The following is a 21,087-nucleotide window of genomic DNA, read 5'->3' as shown; positions in this document are numbered from 1 at the left end:
TATTTTCGCTCAATCGTGTCATCGCTTAAGTCACTCGTTACACGCCTTACGTGTGTGTAACGCTTTGGTTCTGCTAAAAGGTTTTGAGTTGAACAATTGTGCTGGGTGATAGCGGTTTATTTGTGCATTGTAGTGTTAAAAAGCCCTAAACCTAGGATCGGAATGCCGTCTACAATACAAGTATGCTCACTTTGGCCCGCAAAGTGTCTGCAACCTCTTCACTTTTCTCTTTCGCGCTCAAACTGAGTTCCGTTAGCAGAGGCAGTTTGGGGATCGAGGCGTCAGCTTGCAGCGCATTTTCGGCCAAATTCAACCTCCGGCAGAACACCGCGTCCCGGAGGGTACCCACGTTCCGTTGTACGAGCCGGTTGTGGCTCAAATCGATTGCATCCGTAGTCGCCAGGTACTGGCTGTAGTTTAGAACGGTCAAGTCCAATCGCGACAGATCGATGGGCGACGTTAGATCGCCTGCCTCAATCCACAATTCGAGCTGTTTTTCGATCGCCCACTTGCTGGCCAGATCACGGTAGTAACCGCGTCGCAGCGAATCAACGCTCTCGAGCTTCGCCAGGTGGTCACGAATAGTCGCGTAATAACCCCGCCGATCGATGACTTTCATCAGTAGGGCGGCCGTTAGCAGTGTCCACTTGCTTTCCGGTTCGAATCCGAGCAGTTCCTGACAGGACGATAGCTGCGCCTTCAGCACCTCTACGATGGCCGAACCGAACTCGTAGCCGAACTTGGGCATCTTCACGCCGACGACGATCCCGGGCGAAGGGCTTTTCAGTTTCAGGCGATGCTCGATTCCGTCCGGTGTGGCAAGGGTCACTTTGGCGTCGTCCATTTGTTCGGCGAGGGCCACGGAAGCGGTCAAAATCCAAGTCGTTGCGGACGAACTATCCCCGACCGGCTTCCAAGCGGCGGTATCGTTGCAACCATCACACCCCGACACGGTCAGCCGGTAACCAGCAGCCCCAAGTTGGATCGGTTTCGTGAAGGACACCACGGCCAGCCGCTCCTTTGTGTCCACCCGAAAACAGGCCAGATCCAGCTCCGGCTGCGTGTACCCAAGCAGCCAGCGCTGGTAGAACCACGCACTGCTGTCGTTTGGATCAGTGAATGCCGCCGTCAGGACGAGTTCCAGCTCTTCCTTCAGCTTCTCCTCGCTGATCGGTCGGCTCGGATCTTCCGTGTGCGGCGCGAGCACCGGCAACAGCTGGCTCCGGTAGTGCCACGAAGAGTAGTTGGAAAAGTTTTTCTCGATCTTTTCCGTACAGAAGGCGAACTCTTGCTCCGGCGGAACTTGCGCCTTGGCCACCACGTATCGCCGATAGTCCCAGCAGTGAACTGACCGGGAGAATGAACCATTTTTAGACAGATTGCGGAGGGAAGGCAAGCCACACTTACAGTTGCGTTCGTCCAGCTTCAGATACTTCGTGCAGAGGTCCACTTCCTTCTGCCAGTTGGCCGCAGGGGCATTCTCCAGGATCCAGCATCGATGGTGCCAGGCGCAGTACGATTTCGGGTTCACCCTCAGGCACATTTCCGTAAACTCCAGATCGTCATCGAACACTTTCTGCGCCTCGCTAGAGGGAAACAGGGGAACCATCAACACCCGGCCGGTTTAACACGTCTCGGAAACGCATCTTACGGTTCGCTCTCCTTCTGCTTCAGTATGCACATCCGCCGCACGTTCCACAAGGTGGCAATGTCGGGGTTATTGCCAAGTATGCTACTCGTCAGGTCCTTCAGCGCGGTGTCGAATTCCTGGGCCGCCTTCTTCGCCAACACTTTCTCGATGGCCGCCCGGTAAACAACCACCTTTTCCTGTTGGGCTTTCTTTTTCCGTGCCGCCTCCTCGGCACTGGTGCGCACCTTTAATCGACCGTGCTGAAATAGGGAACGTATGAGCCATGTGGCGCTCGAATAAACCATTTTTCTTACCATTTTCACCGATTTTCTCGACGGATGATTTCGTTGTGATTGTTTTGTTGTTTTGGTTCTGATTCATCATTTTCTTGCAGCTGTTTTTGACAGCTGTTTGACAGCTGTTCCTGGCTGCGTTCGCTCGGTCGGTTCGTTGATTCGGCTGCGTACGTTACGTGAGTTACGGACAAAATGAATTCTTGTGGACAAAATGAATTCTTGTGGACAAAATGAATTCTTGTGGACAAAATGAATTCTTGTGGACAAAATGAATTCTTGTGGACAAAATTCACGAGGAAGAAATTGAGTGCCAGATGAATTGTGAGTTATTTGTCAGGTTCGGTATCAAAGTTAGGTTCGCAGTGTCTTAGTTAGGTTCAGTTTCATAAAAACAACATTCAACAACAACAAAAAAATTCAAAAAAAAATTCAAGCTTGGCGGTCGGACGCATTTTCGCGCGTGAAGATAGGTAATTTTCCTTCGAATTTTACGTGTTTAAAGTATTCGTGTCTTCCGGTTGGAAAATAGAAACGTTAAGTATTTTCCGAGTTTTCTTCGCGCAAAGTTGTGTGTTTTTGTGCCGGAAGTCGCGCTGGAAAAGCGCCGGTAACGTGCGGAGAACAACGGCGGAAAAGTGCAAAGTGAAACAAGAAGTACCGAATTTCCTGCCCATCGATCGATGGGGCGTTTGTGGGTGTTCTCTTCTTCGTCGTGGTGTAACATTAACACAGAATCCTTTCAAACGTCCGCGTGTGAATGGGAAAAATGTCTCCGAAATTATTCCCTCGGTCGGCACGTCTTGTGTGAAAGCCTCTGCGGTGTGCGAAAAATGCGTTCCAATAGTGTGGGTGGTTTAAAAATGGTGCGCCGTGAAACAAAAATGCGGAAACGGGAATAAATTGTTCGACCCGGCAAGGCAGAATATCGGAACCGGCGCGGGAGTAATATGACGCATTTCGTAGCTTGGTGTTTGGCTTGGGTTTCGCATTCCCCGGTACGGTTCGTCGGTCAAAGGAAACGGTGCAATTGAAGTGAAAGCGTGTGTGCGTGAGAGATAAGTAAATTGGCAAAGTTCAATTGGATAATCGTGATCGTGAGAGTTCCTCAGAACGAAGAGGATCGTCTCCGGCGGCCAAACAAACAAACAAATAATCGAACCGGAACCGCGTGGAAGTTCCTCGAAGAGAGTGTGCAGAAAGAGTCGCATTTATGTTGTTCGTATTAATGGGAATCGATAAAAATTCGGTCCCTGATCGATTGGATTGCGTGCTGAACCTGACACTCTGATGAGTAAATTATGTTCGGAAAAAGCGCGCCAAGCAGCATCAGCAGAAGGTAAGTTGACGATCGCTAGAACGCGGGCAGCTGTTTAGGGCGGGTTATTTATAGTTCTTCTCGGCAGTGAAATGTTCACCTCCAGCATGTGCCACGCCGGGACGAACGAACCTTGAATATTGGCCTCGCCCGAGATCCGAACCGTGTTCCGTGCGTTGCTGGGGTTCACTTACCGCACGAGGAAAAGTGTTGTAATCTCGCCATTCCGGAGTTATGCTCTTTCTTTGAACGAACCGTTGTTTTTTGGGTTTATTGTGCCTAAAAAACAGATCATTTTCCCTCGAAATTGGTTAAATTCTTGTTGTAAATCGTTCTGAGTTAACTTAATTGCCGCTATTTTTACGTTTAATTCTTTTTTCACTGGCACTGGCGGAACATGCCCGTTCGGAAGCTATTTTCGTTAGAGCATCGCGAGTGTAAGCCATCCCCCACACTGCATCCCGCGACCCAAACGGGCGCCTGGACGCATTTCGTTGCCAATGTTGCGCATATGCCACCGTCAGAGAGAGGGAAAGACGCGCACACGCAAGCAACTCTCGATCTTACGGGTTTTCGTTGGGTTTTCCTCGGTTTTCCCGTCGGCGGATGATGCGCCGCGAGGGTGAAAAGGGGCTCGGAAACAAAAATATATGCTGTGGCCCAAAGCACCCCAAAGAAACCACACACGCGGAAGCTAACAACATCGCGAAGGAACGCGCACAGAACGCGTCGGGGTCTCTTGTCTCGGCAGACGATTGATGGACGAGCTTCTTCTGTTGGTGGGGCTCCTCAGACCCGGCAAACGGACACCGAATGGCAGGGACAGAAGCGACAAAAACTTGTCACTCTCCCGCGATGAACGCGAAAAAAAAGAAATTGGGCCACCCGATTTGGGTCCGGAGATTGTTTGGCATCATTGGCACCGCACCGGGAATCATAAACCACAGCATCCGCCAGAGCACCTACAAAAAAAGGAAAGAACGAACGTGAAACGTAAACGGCGGAATCGAAGAAAAAAAGACGCTACATGCGTCTCAGCATGTTTCTTGGCGGACGATGGGAAGCGGCGGCGGAGTCGATTTTTTATTGTCTGAACTCCTGACACCGGCAATGGTTTGTTATGATCGGATCGGAAACGAATGGGGAACAGGGAACGCAATGTGTTTCGGGCCGGGCGCTGAGGGTGGTGTACACCTGTTAATGACTTTGACCTTTGATTCGCCCCGTGACCGACCGCGGGGCGTTGCGTTGCGTGCCGGGAGATTTTGGGCGGCCAAGAAGAGGATACTGCTGCGAGCGCGTGTGGTGTCGATGAACCGACTGAAACCCGGCTTTCCGTTACATCGGTAAAATCGGTGGACCGGGTGGTCCGTCGTCGTCGGATGATTTCATGCTGCTAGGGACACCATTTTCTTGGGAATCAAGCCGCGTGAAGGATTTTCGTGAAAAATGATCTCCGAAGGTTCATCAATTATGCTGCCGCGCATCGCGCATTCTGTCTGTCTCCGACGGTTGACCACCACGATCCATCAAGGAGGGCCGGCTTAGTTCTAGAATTTCACCAGAACACGAAACTCTCGCGGCACAACCCGACCGCGATCTCCGGTGTCTGGAATGCTGCGGTTGGCGTCTTGCGTGATGGAGTTTTTTTTTCTTTCCTTGGTACCGAATTTTGTTTGACAATTCGTTGACGTTTTGTCACTCCAATCTCGCGGGGCCCGGAAATTGGACCAACTTTGGAGCGGACTGGGTGTTGAATAAATAAATTACTCGCTCGCTCTCTCTGTCTCTTACTGCGGGTCCGGGTTCGCTTTCTCGCGTAGACTTTCTTTCGTTATTTGCTTTCCCGCCGAAAACGTCGCGGGAAAACGTTCATCACCACGAGCTGGGTGCGCCATCAAAGCTGTGAACCAATTTCGTGTGCAGACGAAATGTTCAATTTTGTGCCCGACCTAGTCGCTTCCGGTGGGGAGTCAATCCGGTGCGAAAGAGGAGCACCAACATCTTAAAGATGCTTGCTCTCCAGGAGGAATGTGTATTATTTGATTCAACCTGTGCCCGGTCATGCGTTGAAGCCGGTGGCAGGGATAGGATTCGCTGGCCTGGCCCCTTGATTCTGCACCGTCCGGCGGCAGATGTCTCGTGTGTGGTTTAATTATTGAACGCCCCACCGTCTCGAGATTCGCGCACACAAAATGAAGGGGTTCCGATTTCGTTCTTCTGGATCGGCACCGGGTCCCCGGGTCAATCATCGATACGGAACACACCCGGTACCGTCCAAGCCGAAGCCGATGACCAAATCCGGGACTCCTGGCCGGGTACGCTTCATTGGTTCCATTCAATTATCTTCCATGAGTTTCCAGTTTGACCGTAAAATCGTAATTCGGTTAAAAACTTCTTTTCCTGCTTAGGCCATCGCCATCGCGAAGTTCTCGACCAGCGAGGGGCCCCTTTGGGTGTATCGCCCCCGGTCCGCCCCGTTCGGTAATAGGCTAAAGACAGACGAGGCATCCGGACCGAGGACTGCACGCAGTTTCCGTGCGCGTGTGTTCCACTCCGGGATCGTCACGGGCTTTGGTAAATTATGATAAATTGAAGTCCGGGCTCCGGTGCTGCAGATGAAGCAGGCGAGAGCAGCTGTGGTCCTCCGGCAGCTTAGGCCCTCTGTTTGGCGTTGTTTTCGGACCGCTGCTTTCGGGTACCGTGCGTTGCGTACCGTATTGGAAATGGGAGAGAATAATCCAAAGCATACAAAATCATTTCGAAGGCCACTCGAGCGGAAAGACGGCGAGCCGAGCAGTTCCCTGCTCTCTTCCCTGTATGCCAAATTAATTCAATTAAAGCGAGAGAGAATTGTTGGTGTGTCAGTTGATTAGCAGATTCGCACGAGAACTTTGTTCGCAATTTATGTGGTGCCCCCTAACAAAACAGGGCCCATTAAATTCTTTCGCCCCCGAGGGGAAAAGGCCGTTTTTCCGGCGGCAGCAGCAATCCAATCGAACCAACATTACGCTGTCTTTTCAAGATCCCGTGCACTTCCGTGGTTTGCATGAGCTTTCAGCGCATTAGTGGTCTTATCGAATCAGAATGTGATGAACTCCACTTTACTCTGTAAGGTGGCCAACTAGAACCACGAGACACACAGCGCAGGGTCCACGAGCATCGATCAATTGGGTTGAGGATTTTATTTACTTCGCGGGCGCCACGACTTGTGTCCCTCTTTGATGTTGCACCCTGTTGCAGTGCCGCAGAGGTACATGGGTTCGATCGATGGGGAACCAACCAGAGCCCACCACACTCCTTCGGGGTTCGCTCGTGGCCTGCACTTTTCCTTCGTCCCACGAGCTTTTTATGGGTTTGTCGACTGTCTGGGTCTGGGTGGTGGATTGCTTTTTTTAACTCACTTTCCCCGGGTCGTCCGACGACGACGAGGACGACGTCAAGGATCCGTAATAGCGTCTGCCAGAAACGTTGGGCTCGCTCGATACTCGCCAGGGCACGACGGGACGCGGGATAGCGAATTCATATTGCTCCCGAGGCCGAGAGATATGGGACCGGCGCTCGCGATGCGTCCATTCCATAATGCAATGAATTCTAAGTTCCTCCATGCTGCAGCTTAATTGCATCTGCATCTCTCTCGCCCACCGAGCGCGCGGTCCAGAGTTTTATTTATTTATAAATACATCGCACACAGCGCTACCGACCACTTTGGATTGGAAGGCCGGAACACTTCCCGTTGCAGTGCCCCAGTTGGTCGGTTTGCCGATTTACATTTGCCGGCGCTGGAGCGCAGTGCACTTGCAATTTTCATGCAGCGAGAAAATGAAAGTTACGCGCTCGTGGCCAGAGCACAACATTAAATTTTCCACAAACACCCACAATGATGGTCCCCGGGTGGAGTTCTCGTGCTGCTGGTGCGCATCTGTCCATGGTGCCGGAATGGGAGAGTAATCCGATCCGGGGCCGCCAGGACAAACGCCGCCGACCAGAGGACGAGCCTTGCATTGCGAAGTCGAAACTCTAATGCTCATAAAATTTAATTTCAATCCGGCTGCAATCACCGCCGGAGCCCTCCCGAGGCTCGCCGTCCGCCGGGAAGTGGGTCCTGGTCGCTATGGTGCGCGCTCCTGTCACGCCCAGCAGTTCGGCCTTCCAGCAGCGTCCGTAGCACACAGTACACAACCAACGCGCACTGCAGCTCTGGTCCTCGGGATCCTCGGAAGGCCAGCTTTGCATGTGAAAGTTTCGCTATCGTCTCTCGTTCGTGTCTGTGACTTTTTGGGGCACTCGGTGAGTTATTGGCGTGGCCATAGGCAGGAGGCTGTGTGTTGTGGCCCCCGCCGCACCGAACCGAACCGATCGGATTGTGGACGTCCTCTTCTCGTGGTGGGCGACGCATAGAAAAAAGAAAAGTGGGACCCCAAAGGATAACGGATGGCTGTCGGCAGCAATAAACAGGCCGCTCGTCGTTTCTGGCTTCATCCTTTTTGCGCCGCCATCAGGTGGTGGCTTACGGGAGCAATTTGGATAATTGTTTTTCTTCTCCCTGGGCTGCACTGCCGCCCTCCGGTCACGCAAGATGCCACAGGATGTTGGGAGCAATTATGTTATTGTTTTACACTCAATATCATCCTAGACCCGGAGGGTGGTGCCGGCCTGCCGCTGGGCGGTTTCCTTCGTAGCATCGCGTCCCCCACAACGTGTGCCTGCCTCAAATGACTCACCTCCGACGAAGGGAGGCTGATGTGCGTTTCATTCGGACCTTTGACCGAATGAAAAATGAGTTACCGGGAGTTAGTGGTTCCCTTATGTTGCCGCTGTGGCTTCATAAATCAATTTCCCTTCGGGAAAAGTTTCTGGGTTTTTGTGTTGGTTTCCTCAAGCAAATTCCCTCAAACCCTGTTCCCTGTTTGCTCGGGGTTCCGATCGGGACATCCGGTGGCCAAAAGTTATCTCGAATCGAACCGAACCGACACCGGGCAGCTCTGATTGTGTGCCACTGAAGAAGTGTACCACTCTTCGTAATTAGCGTCCGACCGAAGAGCGGGGCTCATCATCACCACACAGTAGAGCCTTCTAACGCAAAGATAATGTCAGCCCTCTGGCAAGCCGCGCACGCCGAGAGACCCCTCATTATTGTGTGGTCGGGCGGGCTTGTGGATTATGCGGCACCGAAACGGCTAATGATGTTTGAGTTTCTTGCGCCTCCGGACCACGGACCCGAAAATTTGTTTACCACCCCGTGGCCCTCCGAGAAGCGCCTTCCGGTTGGTTCATATTTTTCGTGCAGGTTTTTGACTTCTTCAAAGCCGGCCGCTTCGTGACAGCTTAAAGATAGGTTCGTGATCTAATTAGCTTCCGAAATTGGTGCCTGCGGGGCGGTGCGGTGGTTCGAGGTGATGGCAGTTCCTTCACGGTCCCCTGGACACTCCCCTCTCTCGCGCCCTCGAGATCGAGAAGATTGATTAATGAGCGGAGCATGTGTCGAGGAACGCCACTGGCCACCGGTCTATTCTAATTTTCGCTTCATTGCCCACATCGTGGCCAGGCTTATAGACCGTGGCCGAATGATTCGCACGATGACCACAATGTAAGACGGATGTTGCCGCCTATCTTACGCCTGCGGTGAGAAACCCGCGCTCCGCAATGACACGGTTCTCGACGCGACTCCCAGCAGTTAACCGGTCGCTTCCGCACAGTAGGACGGGGCCTATGGTGGTTCTGGGCCACTGAACCTGTCGACCGGGCGGGCAGCATAATGTTCGCTAAGCAAACATTTCCGCCGTCGTGCTGTGAATGGTCTCCGGTCCTCTGTTGCTCCAGGTGCCATTTGCCGGAAGGAAGCTCTTTTACACCCGATGAAGTGTCTTGGGTGCTTCCGGTGGCCGTATCGGACCATAAAGGACATCTGCGCCACAAGCGAACTAAAAAACCGTGTACCGATTTCGATGGCCAGAGGACGAAGGACTTTTAATGGTTTATGGTTCTGCATGTTGCGATCTTATGTTTATGTCGCCAGAAGTTCTCGGCATCACCAATCCATTACCATGTCGTTCTTCGATGCGGACCGAGTGATAACGGCAACCCATCGTCACGCGGCAAGTGTGAAGCTGCATTTGAATTTCAATAACCAACTTGGGCACCGCTTCCGGGCACCCGAAACCGGGACGAACGTTGCTGCACACAATGTCCAGATGTTCCGTTCTGTATCTGCTGCTGCTGCGACGTTCGATTAGAGATTGGAAACCCGTCTTTATGCGCTGCTCTGGTGGGCCACGTGAAGTCAAGTGGTCCCAGGCTATCGACGACGACATCATCGGTGTGTGTCCCGGTACGGGCGGGTACATCCAATCATACCAACAATCTCTTCTCCACTACTCCATGGCGGGGTCGGTGTTCTGCACACCCGCCAAAGACCTGGCCTGGCTGTTGGTAGCTGAAGCTGAATTTCCATAATCGATTCTTCGATTTTATGCTAATTCCTTACATCGTTACATATTTTTTCCCGCTCTGCCAATGGCGAACGGAAGCTCTCTGCTCCGGGGGGCCAAACGGTGGCAGCTTGAACTTCCGCATTCCGAGTGTGTGTGTTTGTGTGCGGTCAAGCGGGGAGAGAGCGGGGTTGCTTCAGGCTCTGTCGGAGGGTGATGTTTTTGGGTATGTCCCGGCCCCTCACCAAAAGTTTTTCTTTCCTATTTTGCCACCCTGCGCGTGTCGTGGTTCGGTGGGCGAACGCGGGGAACATATGGAGTAGTATGAGCCCCTCGACCGAAGGGCGGGAGTCCGGACGGCGGGAGAGAGTGTACGCCGCGTGAATACATAAAAGTGGTGCAAGGACTTTATGATCGACAGTGCCAAATAATATTGGAATCAAATATGATTTGATTGGTATGTTGCCACGGCGGCCCGGAGAGGGAGGTTCCAGGGGGCAGCACGCAAGCGGTAATGGAGGGCAGGAGCACATTATTAGAAATTCTTGCCATGCTCGCGCCACCGCGTCGGTCCGTCGGTCGGTCTTGGGTGGAATCTTGGGATCGTGTCGAACGTCAAGTTATGCTTCATACGTTCATTAATCTTAATTGTCCGGCAGAGGATTCAGTGGACTGCGCGGGGGGCGATGTAGTAAGGCGGATTTGGGTGAATTCCACTGACCCCATCCGCAGTTGTGGGGGGGACTCACTGGACCTTTTCTTTTCTTCGACCGTTGTTTTTCTTACGAAAACTAATGGCAAGTTAGGCTCCGTTTTGTTACAAACCGATGTTTGGTGTCCGACTTCTCTTCCTATTGCGCCGCGCTCATAAGCCGTAGTTCCTTCGTTCGTCTACAAAACTACAAAATCCCTTGCTGTTCACAATTGTTTGTCTTTGCCAACTTTCGTGGCCGACTGTCTCGAACCTTGATTGGTGCGGTGCTAGTGTTGCTGATGTTGTTTCACTGTTTACGTGCCCTTTTTCCGATTTTCCAGATGTGTTTTTGTTGTCGGTTTTTCCCCCAGTTTTCCATCGAAAACCAGGACCCTGCGACCGCGGACCGTTTATCGTCCGGCTGTGTGCCGTCTGCATCGCCGCGATCTATGCTTTGTTCACTTCGTGGTGTGGTCGCTCTATATATAGGTTATGTAGGTAACCGCGGGGACTAGTGCGCTGCCAGCACCACACTGGATTACGTCTGGACGTGAGACCGTCGGTCTATCCGTCCCGACTCGGGCACCGACGAGCGAGGTTATAGAACCCAATCAACACGTTCGCTCCGTGCCCGACTTCGGACCCGTCCAGTCCTCAGGTCGGTGGGCGTCAATGTTGCAGGACGAATAAGTTGCCCGAAAGGAGGTGGCAAGGGGGGTTGCAGGTGTTGTTGGGCGGCGTGTGTTATGTTAGAGGAGGGTGGCCATAAGGGTGGCCAAGGGACCTTTTTTCCCCTGAAGGGGGGTGCGTTTATGAAGTTGGGAGGACGAGGTCTCGCGCGCTCATTTCATAATCCATTCCGCGGGGGCGTTGCGGGGGTGATTCGAAAACAATACTCCCCCCCAACACTAACACACAAACGCCAATAGGAGCAGCAGCTTAAGTCACAGCAATCGTGTGTTTCGCACAGGATTTTCGCTCTTTTTCTCCTCGTTCTAGTTCTAAGTCCAGAGACACGCACACACACGGCCTGAGTACTACTTTAGTGTGTAGTAGTGGCTCTCGTCAGCGTCAGTGGGCAGCGCAGTGTGTGTGCGTTTGTGTGTTTACAATTTTACTTAAGTGGGTGCCTCATTTTTTTTGGGTTCTGAGGGTCCTTTTTGGGGGGCGGCCCCCATGATAAGCGCGCAGCAAAGATAATTGGGATAAATGAGCGGGGGAGCTAAGCCTAGTGTTCTCTTCTTGGAAGTTCCACTTCTTTTTGCATGATGAGGCCCGAAAACAATTCTACCGCCTACGTGGCCGGGTTCTTCTGGGTACTTGACGGTGGATGAACAGATAAAAGAACGGCCCTTTCGGCGATTCTCTTTGCGAAGCGAGAAGGTTATTAGAAGTCGTTTTTCATTCGACTTTATCCGTTACAGCTCATCCCCTGCACGGTGTAACGTGGTGTCCCCGCGTGTTTGTGTCGCTTCTTGCCTTTGATGTGGCCTCTTAGCATAGCTCAGCCTCGCAGCGTTTGGTGTTATGCTTCCAACAATAAATAAAGCCAACACCGAAAAAAAAACGAAAAGCAGCAAAGTCAGGAGATGTATGCTCAAAAATCAAATCCCACCCAGCGGCGACCAACACCACCAACACACCACCGTGTGCAATCTTTTGCAAACTCAATCCTGTTCTCTCTACTCTCCCGCGAGTTGGGAGAGTCCAGAACCGGTCCGTTTTCCCGGCAAAGGATCGCTCCTATACTATGCTTTTCATGCGCTGATGGTGTGTTGGTGACTTTTCCGACTTGTACGCAGGACATCGACGGGGCGCGTGTTCACCAACACCACCACCGCCCCTAGCTTTTAATGAACGGACGAGAGCGGAACTTCACAGCGGAACAGTGTGCGTGAGGCGCCCATCGAGGGCGACAGCTTGGTGTTGGTTTGGTTCGCTCGCGAGTAGAGGATTTTATTGATTTTACGGTCAGAATCATTTTCCTGGCTGGCAAAATTCGGCCCATCCTGGCGATGGAGCGTGTGCGCGCGAGCTAGATAGAGTATGTGTGCGAGAGAGAAGGCGACTGAGTTTGATGGTAGTGGTGGTCGGCAGATTTTCACCGAGAAAAACCGTGCTCTTGTCAGCAGAGGCAGCAGTGTTCAGTTTGTGCTGTGGAACGGTGCAGGAAAAGTCGTGTGAAAAGTTGGCTCCCGAGAACAACCCCGTCCGTCTAGCAGCAGCAGGCGCGCGAGTAGAGTGACGTTTCTGGACCCCAAAAGTGGTCCCCAGGATTTCGGGTCCAACCCCGCCGACCGGTTGTGTCCTCGTTCGTTCTTTGGTCGCGAAAGAATTTTCATCAAAAAGGCGGCCGCCCGGAATTCGGTAGCCCGTGTGTCGCATTCTCGGGGTGCGTGTGCAACGACGGTGTGTGTGTGTGGTGTGTGTGTGCAAAAGTGCACTTCGCGGGGTGGTAGAGCGGGTGGAACGGGTGGCCACTCGGCGGGTTGGTAGAGTAAAGTGAGTGTGAATTTTCCAGTTTTCCCGATTTTTCAACCTTAATGAGTGTGTGTTGGCGTGGCGATTCGTGGGCGAAAGGAAGCGTTCGGGTGTGTGTCCATTTCCCAGTGGAAAACTTGGCCGGGGAGGAAAAGTTGCGCTGGCCGAGAGAACCCTGCCGCGCGTTGTGGAATACTTGATAACGCCCCGCCGAGTAACGGAGAAAAGCTTTTGGAAGAAGTTTTCCACACATTTTCTTCTGCGAAAATTGTTCATCGCCTAGGTAAGCAAAGCACCAGCCATCATCGTCATCGTGCAATAAAGCCCCCGTGCCCCCCCCTCTGGTGGCCCTCCCTCCGCTGCCGAGAGGGAGCCATTTTCCCGGGCTCTCACGTTCGCGCGATGCTCTCCGTCCACCGCCCGGAAAAATGGGCGCAGCTCGTCCTCGATTCGACGGACGGCGCAGCGTTCGTTTGCTCCCGCGAAGAAGGATCTTAAGAATGGCCGGCGGGTGGCTTTCTCAAACGGGGAGGACCGGAGCTTTTCACCTTCACGACCAATTACATCACACGTCGCCTGACGATGCCTGACCCCGATGCTTTCGTGTAGTGCGATGGAATTTTCCGCCCAATGGTGGAAAATTTTGGGCCTTCGCTCTCGCGCAGAGCCCGGCTGGCTCCCCCTTCCGTCCCCTCGTGTGGTGTGCGCTCCGAATTAGGCTGAGAGAAAACAAACATGGCGGCGGCGACAGCCCCGCCGCCGTCACGAAGTCCTTCGCTGCTGCCTGCCCGTCGGAAAATTCCGATGTATAGAGGCCCCTTACTACACGAACACGGGGGGAGGTTGGTGGCGACGGGAAATACTACAACTCGACCACCACATCCGGTCCGGAGAAGAAGGACGACCGCGCTTCCCGAGAGTGTGTGTGTGTGCGTGGTGGTGGACACGGGATAAAGTGGATCAATGTGTGAGTGAGTGTAGAGCTCCCCACACAGAGAGAGAGAGAATGTACGAATGGGCCTCCAATGGTCCTCCAATTCAGCGCGTGGTAGGGAATGTTGGCGGGCGCACGTCCTTTCGCCACTCACCAAGGGGATCCACGTCCTGCGTCCTACTTACCCTTCGTGTGATGATTCCTGACAAGGATTTTTTCCGTCCAGTTTTTACGGGCGCACACAGCCGAAGTGCATCGAAAAGAAACACGGGCCACGGACTTCTCGGCTCTCGGTGTTGTCATCGGCTCACGTTTCGGTTTCGGTGGCTCACGTTTTCTCCGCGCTCACGAAACGACCGGACCAGAGGGCTGGGGGGGAAGTGAGCGAACGGACGGACGGACGGAATATTTATACTTCCCCATTTCGCGTTCGTATGCCAGGGCTCCCCCCGAAGGCTGGGGGAGCCTCTGCTGGGAGCTCCAAGCGACCAAGGAAGCGACCATAAATCACGGGACCATGTGCCGCCGCCGTCGTCGTTCACTTGACGAAGCGTGCCCGGTGCGTGGTTTGTTCGCCTTGTGTTTTTTTGGTTTGTTTGCGAAGGTTGTAAATTATTTGTAACCCTTTTTTGGAGACACGCCTGTAAGGGCCCTGGATGGATTTCGGTACTTGACGTGACCGTTCGTTCGATCAAAGGTCTCGAAGGGTGCTTCTACACTCTCGATAAAGCCCCTCAACTCGAGCCACAACTCGAGAGCATCTTCCCACCAGAGACCGGGGACCCCCCGGCGGGATCGCTGAGCACCTAACGGCCGCACAGTAAAAGTCTCTCAGGTCGGGCTCTCTACTTAACGCACCATTGCATTTAATTACCCCGAGTCTGCGTCTGATGCGAAGAAGTATCTGTTTTGCTTCGCGTCTCCGGATCTTGCGAATCTCGGGCGGTGACAGCACGACACTCGCTACCTGTGGCGGCGGCCACGCTCTCTGGGGTGCTAGGCGGTGCCACCACCTGGACAGTGTCCGCATTTTTCGGTCCGAAACCGCAGCAGCAGCACAGCAAGTCCCTTGCGAAAGGGGTGCCCACTTCCGGAGGCTGCAATGTAATCACTGCCGCCCCGTCGAGATGGAAGCGCAATATTTGCAAATTAAATTCCCCAGAAGGAGCAGGTTACCGCGAAACGGCGACCTGTGGAGGTGCTTCCATCTCGTCGGAGATAATCTGCTGCCCGTCTGTGTGCGCCAGCCAGCTCCGAGCAATTAGTTTAATGTTTTCTGAACTCGCGCATCCTCCGCCGTCTCGATTGATGGGGCCGGCCGGAGCGGGATAAGGACCGCCACGGCCCCCCGGGGGTCCGCGGGAACTGTTTTGCATTAATGAAGTTTCGAAGAACTGCGTTTTTCGTGCTCCGTGGCGGTGCGTTGTGTGTTCCAATCGAGCGCGAGTACCATTCGCGTATTACCGACGCTACTAATTGCTGCTTTTACAATCGAAACAATAAAATTTAATTGTTCTCCCACCGACCCCCCGGGTATAGAGCATGTTGCGTGGTGGGCTGTGCGTGTGTGTATGTGTGTTTGAAGTGTTAAAACATGTTTATATTGCTCTCGTCCGATTAATCGATCTGTTGGGGTTCCGTGGTTCGGATCTCGCTCCAAGGTCTACCGCGGTAATGATTGAACCTTGTGACTTTTCATAAAATTCGAAGACTTTGTTCATCTGCTAATGTAATGGCGATGCGGCAGTCGATTGACGTTAATCGCACGATCTTCAATATCGACTATTAATGACATTCCAAGCACTCCGTTGGAATAATATTCGCAATCGTTTCGAACACTAGAGAGGTGTAACAATTGAAAGTCGCATCCCTTTATCGCCTCCAGGGAGTGCAAAAACCAAAGGTAAGCAAGAATTATGCTTTCCGTGGCCCCACAACACTCGCTGGCTGGCTGGCTGATTAGTGTTTTGGGGCAGCCAACCACCCAAACTTGAAAGCAAAACTCTCACGGGTGCCATGATTTTATGCTAATTTTTATGATCCTTAAATTTTCTGCCCACTTGCGCGGCTAACGGACCCGACGCGCTGCTGTGTACGTGCCTCCGTGAAGGAATGAAGCAATTTCGGTCGCCTCGGTGAAGGCTTCATTCTGGGGCTGGCATTTTACACACGGGCACTCCCCCCCGAGTGCCGGATCGTAGCCGGAAGCAGTTTTAAAGACCCTCGGAGCACTAAGTTTCCGCCCGACGTGTTGTCTAGGAACCGTAGCCAGCCCCGCGGGGTAGTTAAATTTTCCAAAGCAACAGCCAAAGTCATGAAAATTGGGGCCGTCGTTGTGTGGACGGAATGCGTTTTTATATTGCGTGGCTTGGATTGCTCGGGCAGCAGCCCCATGCGAAGTAAACCCTTTTTTATGGGGCCACTATGCAAATGTGCTGTAATTGTGGGGGTCTTTTTTGATTTATATCGGAAATATTGGTGGGCTCACCCCGGGAAGGTGCCCGGAGAAACGCAGTTCATCTTTAATATTCTCGTTAAATGGAGTTGGCGCTGCTAGTAATAAATGCTTTGTATCGGGCAAAGAATAGCAAAAGGTCGTCTTGCCCGACAGCAAGGCAACGGAATCCATCTTCAGCTCATTGATAATGCAGTACAGTGGCAGAGAGTTCCGTATCGATCCCGATCCGCCTGCCATGAAGTGCGCGCGGCTGAGACATTTTCAATTATCCCACAAAACTCCTGTCGTACACACGGGTGCAGCAATAAAGCACATAGCTTGCAGCCGAAACTGCGGTCGCTGCTGCTGTTGTGGAGTACCGTTGCCTCGGCCAACTTCCCGAGGGCTGGCGGGGGGGGGGGAAAGTACCCGACCAACCGACTGTACATCCAAACCAGTGCAGAAACTAATCCAATTAGCGAAAGTCCCGCTATTGTTCGGTAGACGGCGAACGAAACAGTTCTGTCAGGGGTTCCTCTAGACGCGGCTGCGTCAAGCGCCTCCAATTAAGACGTTCGATGCAACTTACGTGGCGGGGCGAGGTGCTGCGAGGTTTTTGTGCTCGTTTCGAGGACCCAATCGATGCGGCATTACTACGGCCCACCGGAGAATCTCAGAGTCGCCGCCCGTGTAATGGCTTCACAAGTGACTTCGCGAGGCTTCCGTCGGTCGGGTGAGTTCACGTTACCATGCGTGGCCCATGGCGCTTAGATGTCAAACGAGCGCGATTGGTTCCCATGGATGGCTCCCGAGGGCGGCACAACTCCATCAGACGGTGGTAGGTGTCCGTAAGTGGTTCGGATCAGCAGGTGCGGTTGACAAGCGGAACATCCTCTCTCTCCGTCCAGGCGCCATAGAAATCGATGTGTGGAAGAAGCGAAATTTGTTCTCGATGCAGTCGTCCAAGAATCTCTGCTTGGCGCTCACGTAGTGACCCCGATAACGTTACCGGTCCCGATGCAATTTCGACCATAATCTTCGCCCGCCAACACTGGCCGGAACGCGTGCAACGGACAATCACGTTTTCGTTTTGCTCGAAATACCGCTCGCCAACCGCGGTCACGACACTCGACCACCACTAATTGAGGACACCACAGGCTGCCCGGTGGATGCATCAGGTTGTGGTCGCCGCATTCCAGCGCGGCGCGGGTTCGAAGATCGTCTCGCGCGCTGGTTCCGGCAGAAAACGATCCGCTCGTTTCCAGTCCAGAGTTCAGTGTCTACGAAATACGACTCACCGTCAGCAACAGCAAAAAATGTGGATGTTTTAATAGAAAGTGGGATAACCTTAAACCCGACTGGGAAGACGAAGCCGCTGCTGCGTACGAAGTCAATGTTGCATCGCTTCTTCACCCGACACGTTTTCCGTGATAGAACGCAGCCCTCTCGCAGGGCTCGCCGCGCTGGGCCGGGCAGCTCTCAAGTGCAACATAATACCGCACGCGGACACACCGCGGAGCTCGTGACTCGCGGTGTTTCTTTCTCCTGACCCGTCCCGTTTGGAGTTCCGAACGGCGGGACTATCGAAAAGACGGGAACGACGTAAACGAATTTACGTGTCGGCCCCCAAAGGTTAGACCTAGCCGTGCCGTGCCGTGCCGGCCGAAGTCCGTGGTCGAAGAAATCGCGTCGTTCCTTCTGGCTGATCTCTCTGGCACTCTCTCTGGCCTTGCAGTTATTCGAAGTGATGCGAACGCAAATCCAATTGACGCACCGTCCGACGGAGGACGAAAGGTGGCGGAAGAAGTAAATTACATTAATGAACTAGATTGGTCTGCTCACGGCAAATACCACTCCGGTCCAAAGACGACGACGACGACGACGACGATGACCGATCGAAGAAGGGCCAATCACAGAGCACTTCATCGCACGCGAAACACAAGCAACAGCGCACGGTTCGAAACTTTGCATCTTCTTCGTTCTTGGGGCGCAGCGTTCTTGACAAGAAGTTGAGGTCGAAGAGGACTTGCTACAACACTGTGTTTAACCTTTCAGTAGCTTATATTACTTCTTGAACTTTCGTGGATTCTTGGCTTTCTCTCCGACGGGGTTTACTCTTGACGTACGATCACTTCCTGGGTGACCGATAGGAAGTTGCTAATGAAGTGACATTACATCGGGAAAGACCTATTAAGGGTTTTATGATAAGCCTCGTGCACCTCGTCAGCAATCGGAACACAATCGGTCCCAAACCATGAGCCCCAAACGGGGCTCCCCAAAACAACGGAGATCTAGAACTTGGGAAACAGTAGTGGCTGGTCGTAAAACTTAACAGCATCCCCAACCCGTGCCAGGTTCCCAGAAGCCGAGTCTCCCGGCAGCTCGCAGGTTCCCACGGGCTTCTCCGTTACACGCCGCGCCCGGCCTCACTTTCCCAAGGCGGCTCGGAAATCGGCGCCACAGCGGGCCGACGATGACCGCCATTGGCCCGGGAGTCGTGAGCGTTCGCGTTCGTTTGTAAATTAGTTGTCTACTCCGCCGGTTCGCTGTGAACCGCGCGCGTCCCATTCCGGAAGATCTCGTGAACCGCTTCCGTGAACCGTGGCGTGGCCGCGGCTCTAGCTGCTGTGCCGTAGTTGATATTTACGAGCGAATTGCTCGTGGGCCTCTTGGTTTCCGAAGACACGTTTTAGGCCGCGCCTCTAGAAGCCGGAGCTTCCCAGTAGTTTACGAGTCCCGTAGAGCGAGCGATTTATGCTAGGACGGAGTTCACGCCGGCCACAGATCCCGCCCGCCTGAACCCGGCCGAACGGAACTGGTTTGATAGTTTTATGCACACAAAGTTGGTGTAGGCGACGTCTCCAGTTCCTTCGCAGGTCACCTTCGCCTCGGCGATCGCAAGTCGCGCCCGGTGCTCGGCTTTTTGCCCGTATCGAGATTAATGGCGGCGTGCGAAAACAGAGACGACCCATTTTTATCTTTCTTCACGTTTTTATGTTGATTTTGTGACGAGGCCACTCGTGTGTGTGTGTGTGTGCGATGTTTAGACCAAATCGGTTGGGTCACAAAACAAAAACGACAGAGATACCCAATCGATTGCCCAGAACGATAGTTTCTCTTCTTATTCCCGGTTCGACAGCATGTGAGCTCGCTTCGTTGCTGATGCGAAGGCAATCATCGTCACCATCATGCTGTGAGCATCACCGTGGGTGGATGACGGTCACACACACACGCGCCCGCATATGTGAAGACGTGACGGGTCGCTTCTTGTGGTCACGTTTTCCCACGATACGCCCTGCGATGCTTCGCTCCGTGTTATTACTTTCCCGGGCGTGTGTTGTGGGGGCTCCAAAAATTGCTTAATCGTGCCGTGAGTCAGGGCGCGGGTCGATCAAGCTTGAGGGGTTCGTCGTCTTCCTCGGGCGAACGATGATTGACACCCCTTTGGGGGGGCCGGTTGATGACTTCCAGTCATTGCGTGAAGAGAGGCTGTGTCGTCCCTTTCTGACGATCCAGCCTCGGGGTTTCTCCGCCCGGCCATTTCGATTTCGATTGGCAATCCCGGGCAAGTTTTGGGCCGAACTGGGTCGTCTCCCGCGAAATGATCGGTTCGAAAAAAATTGGTTTCGAAATAGTGCTGGGCGCCAGTATTTGGAGGGAAAAATCACAAAAATGGCCATCTGCACGTCCAATCGTGCGTGAACTGAAACCGGGGGGATCAAATGCGTTTTTGCTAATCCCCACGGCCAAGGCAGTCCGCGTGGCATCTCCCGAGAGATGTCCCGGCTTACGAGACGGACACTTCACCAGGTTCTCTCACCGTGACAACACGGCCAACCGGCGGCGGCGGTGGTTTTGTTCAATTGTCGTTGTGCGCGCACACATTCATGTTCCCGCTGTGAACGCGGGAATGGCGCTGGACCGTGACGCATAATCCGTCCCGGTACCTGTACCCGTACCTAATCCCCTCGCTTGTGTTGTTCGCCCAAAAAAGGTTCCGATAGAAGTGGGAAACAATTTGAAGTAACCGCAGCAGTGATCCACCACGGCGAGGTCCAGCTTGTGGCGCGATCTTCTTCGCATTTTTGGGGATTGAAATGGAGAAGGCCTAGACCAAAAAGCGCTTCGTCACCAGCATCGTGAGGTGATCCCAGAGAGACAGTTCCCTTGTCTGTGCCCTCACCTGCTGGTTGTTTACAGTAAAGGCTCTGTTTGAATTTGTTCAACTATTTATTTCTGGTCTTTTCACCATTCGATGCGCGCTTCACTCGAGCATTCCGTTCGGGATGTGATCTATGGTCGCTGGACATTCCAGCGAATTCTCCTCTTAGGCAACGTGTCCCACGGAATGCCATCGCTAGGGACTTGAGAAGCTTGAGCAGCACGAAAGAACTTCACGCTAAGATTGAGCTAAGGGGCACGTTATTAAGTTATCCGATAGCAGCCATCGTCCAACTACATTCCATTGCTTTTTCATTACAAAAATCGAACCCCACAGTGTGTACTGCTTTCTGCAGAAGATTCACAGTCATTGAGTGTTTTTGTAGTGCTGTTGCTCCATCCTACCCGACGGTCGGTCTCCAATGACTTCCACTTGGGTTCCCAAAGGTGCTGCTGCCGGTGGTGGCTTACTCTCGTACATGCTGGTTGTTTGTCAACGGCCAAGCATTGATATTTCATTTTCTGTCGGGACTTGAATCACGAGGAGCCGTTCCGCGAACGGCCAGCGTGTTCCATTGCCCAGCAACCAACCTCTCTCGTCGATGATTGTACTTCACCGACGACGGTGACTTTCATGGGGGGGGCTATCGTTGGACGGACAATTTGTTGATAAAGAGCCGGTTCCGATGGCTCACTGCACTGCCAGCA

At 53.1% G+C, this 21,087-nt stretch overlaps 1 protein-coding gene across 1 annotated transcript; it reads right to left on the bottom strand.

The window, feature by feature from the left end:
* Positions 1 to 169: 169 nt before the first annotated feature.
* Positions 170 to 20,860, bottom strand: LOC128271147 (geranylgeranyl transferase type-2 subunit alpha). Its single transcript, XM_053008587.1, has 5 exons — positions 20,851 to 20,860; positions 7,966 to 8,003; positions 1,652 to 1,890; positions 1,408 to 1,586; positions 170 to 1,347 (listed from the first exon to the last, which is right to left on the bottom strand). The coding sequence occupies exons 1-5, from the start codon at positions 20,858 to 20,860 to the stop codon at positions 170 to 172; spliced, it is 1,644 nt and encodes a 547-aa protein (XP_052864547.1).
* Positions 20,861 to 21,087: the final 227 nt, after the last annotated feature.

The sequence above is a fragment of the Anopheles cruzii genome, chromosome 3, assembly GCF_943734635.1.
Source record: "Anopheles cruzii chromosome 3, idAnoCruzAS_RS32_06, whole genome shotgun sequence".
NCBI classification, from domain to species: domain Eukaryota; kingdom Metazoa; phylum Arthropoda; class Insecta; order Diptera; family Culicidae; genus Anopheles; species Anopheles cruzii.
This window is presented reverse-complemented; position numbering and strand designations above follow the sequence as displayed.